This window comes from Dendropsophus ebraccatus, chromosome 10 (genome assembly GCF_027789765.1).
Source record: "Dendropsophus ebraccatus isolate aDenEbr1 chromosome 10, aDenEbr1.pat, whole genome shotgun sequence".
NCBI lineage: Eukaryota > Metazoa > Chordata > Amphibia > Anura > Hylidae > Dendropsophus > Dendropsophus ebraccatus.
The window spans coordinates 55917760-55934410 of NC_091463.1; the positions used below are offsets into that span (position 1 = coordinate 55917760).

The 16651-nt window shown below is 42.5% G+C and overlaps 1 protein-coding gene across 2 annotated transcripts in view; it reads right to left on the minus strand.

Moving 5' to 3' along the window:
• Positions 1 to 10175: 10175 nt before the first annotated feature.
• AMMECR1 (AMMECR nuclear protein 1) overlaps positions 10176 to 16651 on the minus strand; it is a 52659-nt gene continuing 46183 nt past the window's right edge. For both annotated transcript variants that reach the window (XM_069942690.1, XM_069942689.1), the window contains one exon: positions 10176 to 15488. In XM_069942690.1, the coding sequence (XP_069798791.1) occupies positions 15374 to 15488 (115 nt within the window). In that variant the 3' untranslated portion in view covers positions 10176 to 15373. The remainder of the gene's footprint in view (positions 15489 to 16651) is intronic.

Here is a 16651-nt window from a genome sequence, read left to right on the forward strand (position 1 = left end):
CAAGCTTTTATAAAATTAAAGCAGAGCTTTGATTGGTTGCTATGGGCAAGTTAAACTGTTTAAGTTGTACATGGCAACCAATCACAGTTCAGCTTTTATTGTGCCAGAGTAATTTGAGAAACGAAAGCTGAGCTGTGATTGGTTGCTATGGGCCACATCAAACCATATTATTTAGTGATCTTAGTGTGGCCTAACCATAAGCTGTTTGCTTGGTCACAAGTGTGTTTAGTGATCTCTGCAGTAAAGTGCATTGCCAGTCATAAATGGATTAATGCTTCAGATGTGTTTGCCTGCAGTAACCATAGCAACCGTGCACTGTGATGACAAGCGCTTATGTCATAAAGAAGCTTCCATAAAGCAATGCACCGCGCCCTGATCAGTGCCATCTTGGATGCGCCAGAGGACCTTGATCTTGTAGACTTTACTGCCCCCTACCCTTGATGTAATTTGGAGGTTCTAGCAGGGGAAAAGGGGTGGTCCGCTTTAGACTACTCCTTCATTGAGTCTACACCTAGAAGAGATACATCCGCCTGCCTAGCCATCAATAAGGTGACATATTTCAGCCAGATCTCTCTCAGATCCACTATATTATATTTATAGTATGATATTACCCTTTAAGCCCAGAGGAGGGGCAACTCACTTGCCATGGCTCCCACGAGGTTTCCCCCACAGGGGTTTTTTCCTCGCCTGAGTGCTGGAGGGTGACTCTTCATGAGTCAGGGGTCTGCCATTTTCAGTGTCATGTAATTTTAAATAAAATTGGCACCCTTTGACACCTGATTACAATGTGTTGTATCTTTATTTTGTGTTTTTGGTTGAACTTCTTATTCTTGGAAAATGGGGATCCGTCACATATTGCAGTCATAAAGCTGGACATCTGCCTGCTACACAGATCTATCACCTGCAGAATAAGCGCAAGTAGGATGGAGCATGTATGTGCGTATCCCTGGATTAACCTCTTAAGGACCCATGTCGTACCGGTACGTCATGGATCACTGTCACTTAAGGACCCATGACGTACCGGTACGCGGGTCCTTTAAGAGGGCGCCTCGGACCGGCCGCATGCGATCGGGAGAGATGGCCTGCAGAAATACACTGCAGGCCATCTCTCCCTGTCGGCACGGGGGGTTGTTAACCCCCCCCATGCCGACGATCGCCGCTATTGGCTTATCAGTTCAGATCAGCCAATAGCGGCGATCGGAACCTTTCCGGGTCATCGGTGACCCGATGACCCGGAAAAAATGTCGGTCGGTACTGTCCGAGGACGGCACCGACCGCCATTACTGTAAAATGTAATGGTGGCCAGGTGCCACAGGCCCGATCGCCGTGAACGGCCGGCCGCTACCGGCCGGCCGTTCACGGCGATCAAAGTCCCCAAAAGTTATAAATACCTGCTCCGGACCCCTCAGCTAGGTAGCTGAGGGGTCCAGAGCAGGTATTCGTACATTACTCACCTTTCCCGGGGTCCTGATCGGCGTCTTCCGGGTTCGCGGCGTCCTCGTGGTCTCGTTCGGGTCTTCAGCTTCTTCCGTGACGTCACGTTCGGCTATTTTCGGCTCCAGCGTCGGGTTTTCGGGATTTTCCGCTCTGCTGCCCTCTAGCGGCTGATATGTGTAATACACTTATCAGCAGCTACAGGGATGTTCAGTATGTAATAATAATTTATTTATTTTTTTCTATTTTCCGCACCCTATCGCCGCTGAGTGTTGATCAGCATCGCACGAAAGTGCGCTGCTAATCAGCAACTCCTCCTTTTTGGCGTAGGGTGTTTTTTTTCTCTATCCTACTGCCACGGTCTGCTTATAAGTGCCGCACATAAGTGCGGCATTTATCAGCAACACCATTTTTGGCGTAGTTTTTTTTTTTTATACTTACTGTAAAAAAACACGTAAAAAACACTACATTACACCACACTACATGGAATAAAGTTTGACACTACACCACTACATACCCCATATACTAGTCCCCATATAAAAATGACCCCCAGGGTGTTTTCGGCGTCAGAGGGATACGTTATTGCCTCCGACACCGAAACAGCCAGTGAGGATAAATGGGGGGGATCCTTCGTTCCTCCATTCATCCTCATCCTCCAATGACATGTCTGGGGGGTAGCGTAGCGTATGCTGCCTCCCAGACACGTCTTTTCCGCCAGTACCGTCCCAATAAGAGATGACGGTATGGCGTAAAATTCTACTAACTCTGTGAGCGTACCTCAGGGTACTCTTACAGATTTAGGGTAGGTGCACACTGCGCAATGGCGAAGATAAACCTTTGTGCATTCCGCAGCTGGCACCCACCGGCGGACTGATGCAGGCGCGCGTCTCCACCCGTGTCATAGACTCCATGTTATGCACAGGCGGATTCCATCGTCCGTCCAAAGAATGAATACGTTGGACAGAGAGCGGAATCCGCCCATGCATAGAATGGAGTCTATGACACGGACGGAGACGCGCGCCCGCATCAGTCCGCCGGTGGGTGCCAACTGCGGAATGCACGAAGGGTTATCCTTCGCCATTCCGCAGTGTGCACGTACCCTTAGAGTGTATGAAGGAAGGGACACCTGAATCCAGCCCCCAGATGCCCCCTCCCTCCCCCATCCTCGGAACAAGTGGGAAGATCGTCCGGGAACTGATCTTCCCACTGCTGGATAAAGGTTACCACCTGTACGGGGATAACTTTTATACCAGCCCCCCCTCTTCCGGTCCCTCGCTGCCCGAGCTACTGTAGCTTGCGGCACGATCCGAAAATATCAGAAGCCGTAATAAAGCCCTAATATTTAGTAGCCATATAGCGGCCCCAGCGCTTCTGGATATGAAGGACCCCGTATCGCACCAGGACAACATTTTCCAGGTGACGTCCCCCACACTGGAGAAAAGGAGACCCCAGAAGAAGTGCAGAGTGTGGCGTAACAGGGGGATCAGGAAGGACGCCATTTTCCAGTGTGACACCTGTCCTGATCACCCCGGCCTCTGCATACTGGATCGCTCCAAGGGGTACCACACGTCATTGGGGTTCTACATTATCTAAATTCTGTCCCTTATTCCTATTTCAGGGGTCACCCTGATCCAGGGTTATTCTGATTGCCATTATGGAGTCGGGAAGGAATTTTTCCCCTGTGATGAGGCTACTGTCATCTGCCTCACGAGGGTTTTTTGCCTTCCTCTGGATCAACACAGGTTGAATTTGATGGACACCTGTCATTTCCAACCTTATAAACTAATAATTGGCCTAATACCCCCAAATAAATTTGAATTGTCCCTTTTCCCCAGCTAAGTAGGTATGGCTGCCATTCCCATTAGAGGATGCCATGATGCAATTACAAAGCCTCTGTGCGGCCAGGACAGTAGAAACCCCCCACAAGTGACCCCATTCTGGAAACTACACCCCATAAGGAATCTAACAAGAGGGGCAGCAGGTATATGGCCCCCTGGTGACGGCCACATTTGGGACGTGAAAATTAAAAAAATGGTACTTTTTATTTTCACGGCACATGTTCTACACATGTGCCCGTCACCAGTGGGGTCCATATGCTCACTGCACCCCTCGTTAGATTCCTTATGGGGTGTAATTTCCAGAATGGGGTCACTTGTCGGGGGTTTCTACTGTCCAGGCAGCACAGGAGCTTTGTAATTGCGACATGGCCTCCATCCTCCATTCAAGCCTCTAAATGGCGCTCTGTCTCTTTGGTGGCGTGCCCTGTGCCCATATGGCACATTATGTCCACATGTGGGGTATTTTCGTACTCAGGGGAAATTACCCTACACGTTTTGTGTTCATTTTCTTTTTTAACCCCTTGTGGAAATGGAAAAAAATCAAGGCTAGACCAACATTTAGTGTAATTTTTTTTAAATTTTTACTCTAAATCATTAATCTTGTCATGATTTTTTCATTTTCACAAGGGGCTAAAAGATAAAAAAAAAACACTAAATGTGTAGCGCAATTTCTCCTGAGTACGGAAATACCCCACATGTGGACATAAAGCGCCATGCGGGTGCAGGGTAAGCCTCCAAAGGGAAGGAGCGCCATTTGGTTTTTTGAGGCTGGATTTGGCTGGATTTGATTTCGAGGGGCCATGTTGCATTTAAAAGGGCATTGTGTTGCCAAGACAGTTGAAACCCCCCACAAGTGACCCCATTATGGAAACTACACCCCTCAAGGAATGTAACAAGGGGTGTAGTGAGCATATGGACCCCACTGGTGACGGGCACAAATGTGGAACAATGTGGCGTGAAAATGAAATATTACATTTTTTACACTATAATGTTGGTCTAGCCTTGAATTTATCATTTTCACAAGGGGTTAAAAGAGAAAAAAAAAACACAAAATGTGTAGAGCAATTTCCCCCGAGTCCGTAAATACCCCACATGTGGACATAAAGCGTCATGTGGGCGCAGGGCAAGCATCCGAAGGGAAGGAGCGCCATTTGGATTTTGGAGGTTGGATTTGGCTAGAATGGATTATGAACGCCACGTCACATTTACAGAGCCCTTGTGCTGCCAAGACAGTGGAAACCCCCCACAAGTGACCCCATTATGGAAACTACACCCCTCAAGGAATCTAACAAGGGGTGTAGTGAGCAAATGGACCCCTTGATGACAGGCACATTTGTGCCATGAAAGTGAAAAAATGACATTTTTCACTTTCACGTCACATTGTTCCACATTTGTGCCCGTCACCAGTGGGGTCCATATGCTGCCCCCCTTGTTAGATTCCTTGAGGGGTGTAATTTCCAGAATGGGGTCACTTGTGGGGGGTTTCCAGTGTTTTGGCAGCACGAGGGCTCTGTAAATGCGATGTGGCCATTGAAATCCATTCCAGTGAAATCCAGCTTCCAAACGCTCCTTCCCTTTGGAGGCTCGTCCTGCGCCCGCTTGGCACTTTATGTCCACATGTGGGGTATTTCTGTACTCGGGAGAAACTGCGCTACACTTTTTGTGTCTTTTTTTTCCTTTTATCCCTTTGTGAAAATGAAAAATTGAAGGCTAGAACAACGTTTTAGTGTAAAAAATACTTTTGTCTTTTTTCACGCCACATTGTTTGGAAAATCTGTGAAGCACCTGTGGGGTCCAAATGCTCACCGCACCCCTTGTTACATTCCTTGAGGGGTGTAGTTTTCTAAATGGTGTCCCTTTAGGGGTGTTTTTTAGGTTTTGGCACCCCAGAGCCTCTGCCAACCTGAAGTGGTACAGTCAGAAATGACCAAAAATAACGGAGCCATTGAAATTCACTAGGCGCTCCTTTGTATCTGAGGCTTGTGGTTGCGTCAAATAGCGCAATAGGGCCACATATGGGGTATTTCTATAAACTGCAGAAACGGGGCAATAATTATTGGGGTGCATTTCTCTGGTAATAGGGTCATAATTATGAAAAATATTGGATTACAATAAAATCTCTGCACAGAAAATAAAAATTTTTACATTTCTTACACACTTAGTTTTTATTTCTGTGACTCCTCTAAAGGGTTAAAAAACTTTCTGGATGTGCTTTTGCAGAGTTTGGGGGGGTGCAGTTTCTGAAATAGGGTGCTTTGTGGGGCTTTCTAACACACAGTCCCCTCAAATACACTTTAAACCTGAACAGGTCCCTAAAAATATCTGATTTTGAAATTTTACCGAAAATTTGGAAATTTGCTGCTAATGTTTTACGCTTTCTATTGTTTAAAAAAAATGAAAGATAGTTTAATAAATGCCGCCAACATAAAGTAGACATGTTGCTAATGCTATTTAATATATAATTTATGTGATATAACCATTTTCTGTATAAGCAGAAAAGTTTTAAAGTTGGAAAAATGCATTTTTTCACAATTTTTCACGCTATTTTGTTTTTTTTCATAAAGATTTGTTATAAGTATCGACTCCAATTTACTAGAAATGTGAAGTACAATATGTCACGAGAAAACAGTCTCAGAATCAGCCGGATAGGTAAAAGCATCCCGAAGTTATTAATGAACTCCGGTCCTGAAGGCCATTTCAGGCCCGGTCCTTAAGGGGTTAAAGGGGCACTCAAATCTTGAAGAAAAAACATGCATTGTAAGGTTTATACCTATATCTGCAAGGACAAAAAGGTAGCACATTATTGCAACATGGACACCAGCATAAATATACATCATAGTGTATATACACAACCCAGTGGCTCTTGTGTATGTGGGCACCATCAGGGGCAAGGTAAAAGTATTTCACCCCCACACACATACATCCAGGTGTGGCCTAGGTAGCTCCCCCCCTGCAAAATCCACGAGATACACAATGGAAAGTGCAGCTCCGGCCACACTCTGCATTGTGTGCTATGGTGAATTAGGATGTGGGTGCACACAGATTTCACAGCATATTTTATGAAAAAAAAAAAAGGTGAAAAAGTGTAGGTGACAAAATGCAAGAGCTATGGCCTTTTAAACACGAGGAGGGTTTGCGCTACGAGGGTATGAGGACGGGTATGTATATTTTCATTATTATATTTCGTTATTATATGGAACTTCTCCTTTCAAGATACTTATGTGGCACATTATGCTGTTTGCATAGAGTGAGTGACAAGTTACTAGCAGTGAGCTAGCATCGCTGGTCACATACAGTGTCGGACTGGCCCACCAGAGGATCCTCCGATGGGCCCCCAGCTCAGAACTTGCAGTAACACTGACTGACATGTCATTTCTCACTGGTTCTTTATTGGTGGGCCCCAGGATAATTTCCTCTGGAAGGCCCCAGGTATCCCAGTCCAACACTGGTCACATACACAGTGCTATGCAAAGTCTCTATAGTAATGTGAAAGATATGACGCTGGTTATACCTGGTATATGTAGGGTGGGCCCCTAGAATTAAATTCCCTGGTGGGCCCAAAGAACCCCAGTCAAGAGACTGCTTTTAGTGCTGCGCATGCTAGCATTAGAAAAACTATAAAAAGGATATCTTGAAAAGCCCTGCAGTTTCCAACACAGCCAGAGGGCAGCAGGCCGGTATTTTCTTAGTCACATGTTGTATTTGCACCACCTATGGCCGGTGGCAATTAGCACACGTAGTGAGGCAAATGTAGTAAAAATAGAGTATGCAAAGGGACAAACACTTCCACTTTCCATATGATGACATGTAAGCAGCCTCCACCTAGAAGAAAGGATTTCTCCATTACCTAATCCACTAGTGTTACAGAAATAAGTCACAGTGAATGTCTGAAGCCACGTAACATATGACGCAATGTTGTTTATAATGCTGCCTCCTAGTTACTAAGTAACAACGCTTAAGGAAGTCTGAGGAAAACTAATTATCAAATGAACCTCTGCCCATAGAGACCTGTTGTGCTAAGAAAAACAGGCAGGATTAAGTCTACATTATTAACTCTTTGTATACACATACAAAATAACGAAGAAGCTTTTTATTTTTAGCCACTAGATCTTGGACTATAGGTGCAGCAACCTTCTGGCAAGAAGAAATGGAAATTAAATATACAGAAAATTAAACATGGTGTATACATTAAGGCCTCATTCACACGCCCGTAGTTATGTCCACAATTGCAGACAGAACATAGGACCAATGCATTTCAATTACTAATGTTCACACACCCGTACAAGGCTGATTAATGGTGCAAAAAACAAATGCACATCCACAATTCCAGTATGGATGACTATTTTGTATGCAGTGTTCTGCAAATTGCAGAGCGCCATGAACGATCAATAGTGCGGTCCACAATTATAGGCTGCATTACCCATGGAGCCAAGAATATCTATGTTGGGGAGATACAAAAATATCAATTTTAACAAAAAGAAAGTTTACAAATATTGCTGTGTAACCAAACTATAACTGAATGCAAAGGATCATACATATTGCTGATCAAAAATTCTGGATGGTGATTGGTCTGGTTTGTAGGACACCAGCTATTCTTCTATACATTCAAGTTCGAACGATAATCGTACGTGTAAACACAGCGAGCGATCAAACGACGAACGAGAAATCGTTTATTTTGATCTTACATGTTCCAAAATAGTCATTCGCAATTAATTCGCAGATTGTTCCGTGTAAACAGTTGTTCGCCAATTTAACCAATGTGTGAGATAGGCTTAAGCGATCGCAAAACGAATTTCCGTACGATATATCGTACAGTCTAAACACTGACAGTTATGAAAAAAAAAATCGTTACTCAGACATCGTTAATCGTACGATTGGGCCAATTATCGTTTCGTGTAAACGCAGCATTAACCAACACTTCTATACATGCAAAGTGTTTACATAAAGCACTCTCTCCGGGCAATGAAAAATTTGAAGGGGTTCTCTGGGAATGGTGGAAAATATAGTAATACCAATAGTATGCATTTAGATGCCAGTTACCCCATATTGGAGGGAAAACACCTCAATGACTCCAAATATAGCAACCAGAAAAAATGCCTGGATCAAGACCCATTTCCAGAAATCTAGTAATTAAAGGAGTTTGCTTTAAAGGCCACTTTATAGTGAAATAGCTCAGTGTACAGTATTCATAACTATACTCACTGTATATACTGACAGCAGCTTCCCTGTGTACCTCAGAGCTTAAATCAGACTCCCCTCCTCCAGGCTGTGCTGTCCTGCTCTGTGGTGATTCTGTCCATAAGATGGCCGACATGGAGGAGCAGTTTAACATATCCCACTGTGCCGGAAAAATTAAAGGTGTGCTTTAAAGAATCCCCATTGAAGACAATGTCTCCTCCAGGGGTTGAGGTTGATCTCGTTATGAAAAGATAAAAACTAACATCCAAAATCCTTCTTTGCACTTTCATTATCAGAAAGTCGGGAAATCCTCATACACATTAACGTACCAGTCATGAGGTACGCTGACCTGATTGGCGTGCAGTCCATTCTGCCACTGGAAGTATGGTTACCCAGGGCAGCACACCAGGTTGGTTCTGTGCATGAGTCCTATTGGATCAGCATAGGGCTTGTGCACAGTACCGACCTGGCATGGTGTTATCTATGGATACTTAAACTACCGACGGCAAAATTGGTTACACACACAGTCCGGTCAACATACATCATAACAGGAACCCTTTAAAACTGCCAGCAGGTCCAGTTATAGATCATGGGGGAGATTTATCAAACATGGTGTAACGTGAAACTGCCCCTAGCAACCAATCAGATTCCATTTTCATTACTCACAGACTCTTTGAAAAATGAAAGGTGGAATCTGATTGGTTGCTAGGGGCAACAGAGCCAGTTTCACTTTACACCATGCTTGATAAATCTCCCTATGTGTATGGACAATTCAAGGGAATTGTGGGACATTGATGTAATGTTGCTAGGTGTACCGGCATATGCAAAACAAGAGTCTGTAGAGCCTCGGTTGCGAGTCTCAAAACATGGGAATAGCCAGATATCCCTAGCCTGTTGCCACGCGGTACCTTAATGATGGGGAGAGCACCACACCACCCTGATAGGTAGCCCCTCAAGTCCCACTCGGTTGTGAGTATGTGTACTGGGAACCTTCTGCTCCTTGACAGCAATGCCTCTGGAGGAGTTGGTCAATGATTATAGACACGTAGCAAATCTAAATATTTACACCAGGATTTTGCATATTCTTTTAAATATTTAAGCAGGTGCTCCTGCTTCAACAAACATTACATAGATCCACACAGTACATGCAAATATAAGAAACTTTGGAATCTACCATCTTCAAACTTTACCAGTTTTAAATACATGGCAATAGGTTCTCTTCAAAGTGTATCTATCACTTCGGAACCACAGCAGGATATGATTTTAAAAAATAAATAAATAATCCTACAGGTGTGCAGCCCTCCTATGCACAAATACCATAGACTGCATTGTAAGAATTAGAAAGCAGTCATTGTTCCATACCCCCCTTGCCTGATAAGAGTACTACCCACGTGAAGGATTTGTTTTCAGTGTATCCTACTGTGGTCCTGAAGTGATTGTTACCCTTTAAAGTAGTTTTCCCCAGGTATCGGAAAGGTTATAAGCCACAGGATGCTGACACCCGCACACTACACAACAGGGACGTTCCCAGTGTAGTGGCCATTCATAATGACTGAAGCTCTGCTGCCTTTACCTACATAAGGCCTCCACTACGCAGTGATGCCAACTGCTTCCGTCCATGTTCACAGTGTTGTGTGGGCGCTGAATAGCTGATTCAGGCCATAAAGTGTCTACTGTTATATTTCAAACACTCGAAGGTCACAAAATGAAAGTCAAGAACAGAGCTGTTGGTCTTTTTCCATATTTTATTTGGGTAATTTAAAAGGTAACAATAGTGTTAAAACTACTACAATATCTTTCCACAGCCATAGCTCACAGACCCACAAATAACCTTCTATATATAGATTTTTTTTTGCCTTTTTCTCCATTTTTACCTTTTTTTTAACCTTACCTATCATAATAAAATGCCCATTATAACAGTTTCACACTAATAGCAACTATATGTGGAGGGAAGGATCTAGTATAATGGAAAGGAGAGGGGCATGTACTCTGTGATGTCATTATTGTAATCTGTAATCAAGTTAATAAGTAGAGAAATTATGGGGGCGCAGCTACGCCAGGCAGCCACGTGGCCCATTTTATATAGGTCCTTCGTAGCTGAAGAAGCCCACAAAACATTGCTCTACAATGCATTCCGAGGATCTTTAGCTGTGAAGGTGATCACCAATGCATTGACATCAAGCTGGTGATATAGACAAAGCAATTTATTCTGTAACATATAAAAACACTAAACTTAGAAACTAGATCCCAAAAAATTTCTGAAAAAAGAATCAACTTTGATATACAAAAACAGTCATTGTATGTTTTATACAAAAGTTTTAAACATAAGTTCATTTTCTCAGTGCGTTTTTCAACCAGCTTAGTTACTGGGTCCAGCGCAAAGTGTTTATATTTATATATATAATTTTTTTTTTTACTATTTTTATTGATTTTTTTTTCCCGGAACAGTAATATAAAAAGGAAAAGGAAAAAAAAAAAAAAAAAAAAAAAAAAAAAAAAAAGAATCTTATAGAAAGAATCTTTGCTGGTCCTAAGAATGAATGTAACATGGAACCCTTTAATTCTCAGAGGCACACAAGAAGGGCTCCTTAGACAAAAGAATGAACAGGGGGAAAAAAAAAAAAAAAGTCATCAGTTTATTCATACAGAGGATGCATTTTTCCAGTCTCCTCAAATAAACTTGATTCACTTAAACATCACTAGAAAAAAAAATTGTTAGAAACTGTACAAAAAATAATAATAAAAAAAAGAACACATTATAATCCTGCAGGATTGTTTGATAGAACGAAAAGGCTTTAAGGAGCAGCATTTAAAGTATGGCCAGAGGTTTCTTTGGTTTGGTCTAACATACAAGAGATGAAATCTATCTCAGACAGATTTACTATTTGTTAATTTTTAAGAAACCTGCACAATTGAAGACGAGCACTAAGAAAAATGTTATACAAGTGAGAGGTACATCAGTCCAGATCGGCACTCCCAAAACTGTGGGTTACCAGCTGTTGCAAAACTACAACTCTCGTCATGCACAGAGCCTTATGTAAGTGGTAGTGTCGCAACGGCTGGAAGGGCAACAGGTTGGGAGGACATGGGTCTACACATTCATGCTGCCCATGGTCAGCTCCTTCCTGATAACTATGAAGGAGTTTCACAGAAGGGTATTTTGTGGATACACCATGTAACGCAGAGGTCTTTATTTTCATTGCACGACACAGCAGCCTTTTCTTAGCAGCTTGGTTTTGTTCTGAAGGACGATTAATAACCAATTCAAGATGGTGCATGGCCAGAACAGAAGGAACCCTTCTGCAATCAGAAACTGAAATCTCATAAGAAAACAAGCAGCATAAGACAAAAGGTGGCGGCCACAGGCCCGCTCAGCATGAAATGGTAACAAGACATGACGGATGAGTCTGAGAACGTCTGTCACAGTGGATAACCCAGGGATTAAAATGCATACATTCTCTGCAAGATTAGATTAAAATATCAAAACTAAACAATTACAGCTAAATGGTTCAACGTGTGCTTTTAAAACATTTGTAGGATGAGGAGTTTATTTGTTTAAAAAAAAAAACCTAAAACGTTAGGTAATGAAACGGCATACATAAAATCATATTTAAAAAAAAAAGTTTAGCAGTGAATAATTGCATAGCTGGATTCTCTGGTATGAAAAACACAATGTATGCTTCTACACGTTTACATGGACTAAATTGTCAGTTATGGGCATTATTGAGGTGCTACGTCAGGTCCGGGGAACGGATTTTATTGGCTAAGGTAATCACGAATGCTGCATTGCCGTCCACCTTGTAAACAATATCTCGTCAGGTCTGACAAGAGAAGGATTTGAAGCCCAATTCTATAAAAAATTTCAGTTGTGACTGTAATCGCCCCAAGAAGCCTTTCTGGCAAATCACAAAGAGTGGCCAAGATGCTGTGATAGAGGGGGCTGCTGGGACAAAGTCCTCACACTGGAGGGCTACATCGTGATTTCCCTTCCATGCAGGCCCAAAAAATAAAAAAAATCAACTCGTGCAGTGTGCCATGTAATTGTAAGGGCCATATTACATAGAGCGGTTATTGGCTGAACAAACCGATATCACTCTGTGTAATGGAGCCACCTGGCATCGCCCGCACACCTCCCCATGTGACTGCAGGTAAAGGCCATATGCCTGATCAATCCTTGAGAAGCCTCAGTACACAAACACCCATCAGTAAGGGTGGTACTCACTTTCACACATAGGCATGGACCATCTAAAACAGCTCTTATGTGACCACTGAGCATCCAGGACCCTGTCAAACAGCCCGATAGATCTCAGTTGTGTAGGCCCCTTGTTAGTGAACGCAAGGATAGAGGGCAGTCACACCTGAACAGGGTTTCAATAGACTTGGACTTCAAAAGTCAATCAATTTTGACTGCAAAAGTATGCACCATCCCAGTTGTATAACAATCTTTAGACATTTTTTTTTTTTTTAAAGATAATTAACAGCTACTAAGAGACAAATGCATTTTTGCACTAAGCTGTATACAAAAGGACACACAAACAATCCTTTTTTGTGGTTTTTCGTTCTCCCCTAAGCCATGCTGGGAAGTATTGCTGACCTTGTACTATCAAAACCTGCAGGATTGGCATTTCATCAATATTTCATTATTACACAAGTAAGAAACATCTGTAGAACATCTGCATATATCGAGAATTAGTAAAAATCTGATATGATCTTGGAGTTGGCATGACCAGTCACGGGACCTTGTGCAAGGATGATTAGCACCTTTAAATACATAGAGTTTAAAAATATAAAGGAAATTCTAAAGCTCATTCATGAAAGAATGTTGCAACCTGCGCCAACAAAATAAAAAAAAAATAAGCTTTTGCTGTGCCAGTACTGGTAAAAGAACAGATTTTTTTGCAGCAAAAATCATGATTTCACTTGTGCTCACTTTGTTTAGTGGGTGTAAAATTAAGGTGAGGGGGAGATTGGTAGAAACCTCTCTTTGGGAGAGACCACGCCATGACTTCCCTCAGCGTCACATGATACAAAAAGGTAGAAAAAAAAATATCAAAATAAAGATCTGTACTCCGTGCACCTGAGTATGTGGGGGAACGGAGAGATGAAAAACAAGAAATTACATCCCCGGTATCTCCTGCAGCCAGAAGAACCTACAATGTATTGGTCTGAAACTTTGGAAGCTGCTCAGGCACCAAAATCTCTTTTCTGTAGTGAGTGCTGGCAGCATGTGAATTTAAGGCATCCAAACAGGGGAATTGATCCCTGCTACTGTGCCCAGCAGCAGTGAGGATGACCAATTTTTGAGCAAATGATGTGGATGAAGGAACCGCTGAAGAGCAAACCACCTTGCAGCAAGAGTGGCTTATAATGCCATCCCGGTATAAGCCTCCCTGGCTACAAAAACCCCTGGCCACTATAACAGAAAAACAAGTCTAGAAGCCTTCTATTGTGCGCGTCACTCTACTACAATGCTCTTCACCCAAACTAACGCTTCCCGCATGCAAATTCTGCTATTATATAGGGCTGGCTGAGCTATGCTTCACTTTATCACATTAGATGTTGCCAGCAACAGTGCTCACTGTGATGCCAGTCTACCAACTCTGTGCCTGAAAGGTTTGTAAAGCTATGATAAGGCTAATGGCACTTGAGCAGTAGAAGAAGAAAAAAAAAAAAAAATGATTTCTATAAAAAGCACATTCCATGCCAATGAGCCAACACCCAACATTAAAAGTAAGCGATTTCCTTAAATTTACAAGACAGCCACTCATAAGACCAGTAGCAGGAAGCCCAAAGTGACTGCATCACAATGGTAGTCGCATTACCACAACTCAGACTTTCTGCTTGTCGCCCGTCATCTAAACACAGCCCTCTGCTACCATAGTTGAGCCGGTCTGATTCAAAGCCGTGAAAGTAGCCTTTAATACAATTGATCAATGACCGATGGTTTCAGTGGCATGGAACCCCCTTGGCATTTACAAAGATTTTAAGGTAGAAATGCATACTTGGGATGTGACAGATGATGGAACTCACACCAGATAGGTAGAACATTGTGCATTAAAGCAATAACAAAACAATTTGGTTAACCAAACAGTTAATCATGTAAATGCATGTTATCTAACACTGCAAGGCGATTCTGAGGTAGGGTTTAAAACATTTGACCAATACAGGTATAGCGTTTCCATCATATGCCTCTATGTCTTGTGCTGCCTTTATCTGTAAACACCTCAGTTATATAGATCACAGCCAAACACGGAAATGGAAAAAGCCAACAGTATCAATTTCATCTGACAGATGAGCAATCAGATAAATGTATGACCTTAAACACTCAATAGAAGAAATGAGATTTGGCGGACAAATAGAAAAAAAAAATCAATGGAAATGCCAAGAAAAACCCCAACATTCTTCCCAAGAAAACCCGAGACTTGTGAAGCAACAAAAGTAGACTCTGAAAAGGGTTACACTGATAAAAGAAACCACAAACATACTGATATGTACCAGACACTAACTAGCTAAGCACACATAGAACTCCTATCCTTATGCCAATCACAGATCCTTCATTATTGAACATGTCCTTCCATCCACATCCATTGAGAAACCCTGATCAGTAGGGATATAAGGTTAGCAAAACACAAACTGTAAAAAGGTAAGAAGTAAAAGAAAATATATGTATATGCTGCAAAAAAACTCAGTAGCTCAAAACAATTCTAATAAAAAAAATTGGAAAAAAAATATATTGTGGGTACTTAATATGTCTTCCCACCCGTTGCCCTGGTTAGCGTTGCCAAGTTAGCAAGTCTAAACAGGACAACGGAAACAATCATCATAAAATTGTACAGTAATAGAGATAGCTAGACCAAGAGGGAGCTGGGTCCCCTGGGAAGAGTTCTGCTGAAAGGTCTAGTGACTGGTCATGCGGCTCAGTGTCAGGAATAATGGTTGTATGGTGGGAGGGGGTGCCCGATGCCATTTTGAAAGTGGTGGTGCTGACGGTGGGAAAGGTACTCAGCATAGCTCATTGTCATCTTCTCACTACGGTATCTGCACAGGAGACAGAAAAGAACAGGTTATGTATGGAAGTGATACATAATGTAATTGCAGTGTATATTCAGCACAGGATTATATACTTTACGATGTTGGGTTTTACTGCTCACTTATGGTATTCATGGTTTCCGCCATCTGACCAGACATAATGCAGTATGCTGCTTTATACTGTCCAATATTTTGGGTGAAGCTTGCAACAGAGACACCCAACAGAGACTCCAAAGTAGGTGTGAGCATAGCCAAAGTAGTCAGCTTTTAAAGCGACTCTGTACCCACAATCTGTCCCGTACCCCCCCCCCCCCAGCCGCAGATTGTGGGTACAGAGTCGCTTTAAGTGGATGTTAGAGATTAGGAGTTCCTAGGTTGTATGATATTTAATGTTTCAGTGACTAAGTCCTTGCTTTCAGCTCATTAAAAGGACAGAAATGCGCCCAAAAATCACTTTACAGGGTGTGTGTATAAAAGAGGAGGCGGTAAACATAATGTAAAGAAAACCTGATTCAGATCGGTAAGCTGATCTGCCAGCAAAATCCCCTGGTGCAATGAAACTTAACCAACGGCTTGGCAACTGATAAAGTCTGTGAATGTAGGTCAGGGCAGGACAAGGACAGCCCTAGTGAAATGCAAGCAGTGGATGCAGGCTTACACTGTACGTGTCAAAAGCATAGAGGCCCCAGCTAACCGTGTTAATCTCTCTATGCTAAAAGAGCTTTACTATCTCTATACCAGTCAAACTTTCAACGACAGCCAAGTACGTAACATCTATAGGCACAATGCTACTTAGCGTAATAGAGCCATGCTATTAGATATAAATGATGAATGTGGGTTCTTTTAGGAGTGTAGGGACAATACAGCAGCATGAGTATCACTGTAGAAGCAATATGCATGGCACACAGGTCATTGTATGGCAGCCCTGCAGATGGTCAGTATAAGTGGGATAAGTGTCATTAGCCTATATTCCTACTATGGCTGCAATAATATAGCACATTTTATATTACAAACCTTCCAAATGCTGTATTGTCTGTATCATACCACTGCAGACGGCAAAAGCCCTCTGTAAATACTTCTTTATGAAAAATGAAGTGGGATTGTCTACAGGAGAAAATCCCTTTAATGAATGTAGTTGGTTGTCATATTTCATTCAGATTTTTGTAATGTTT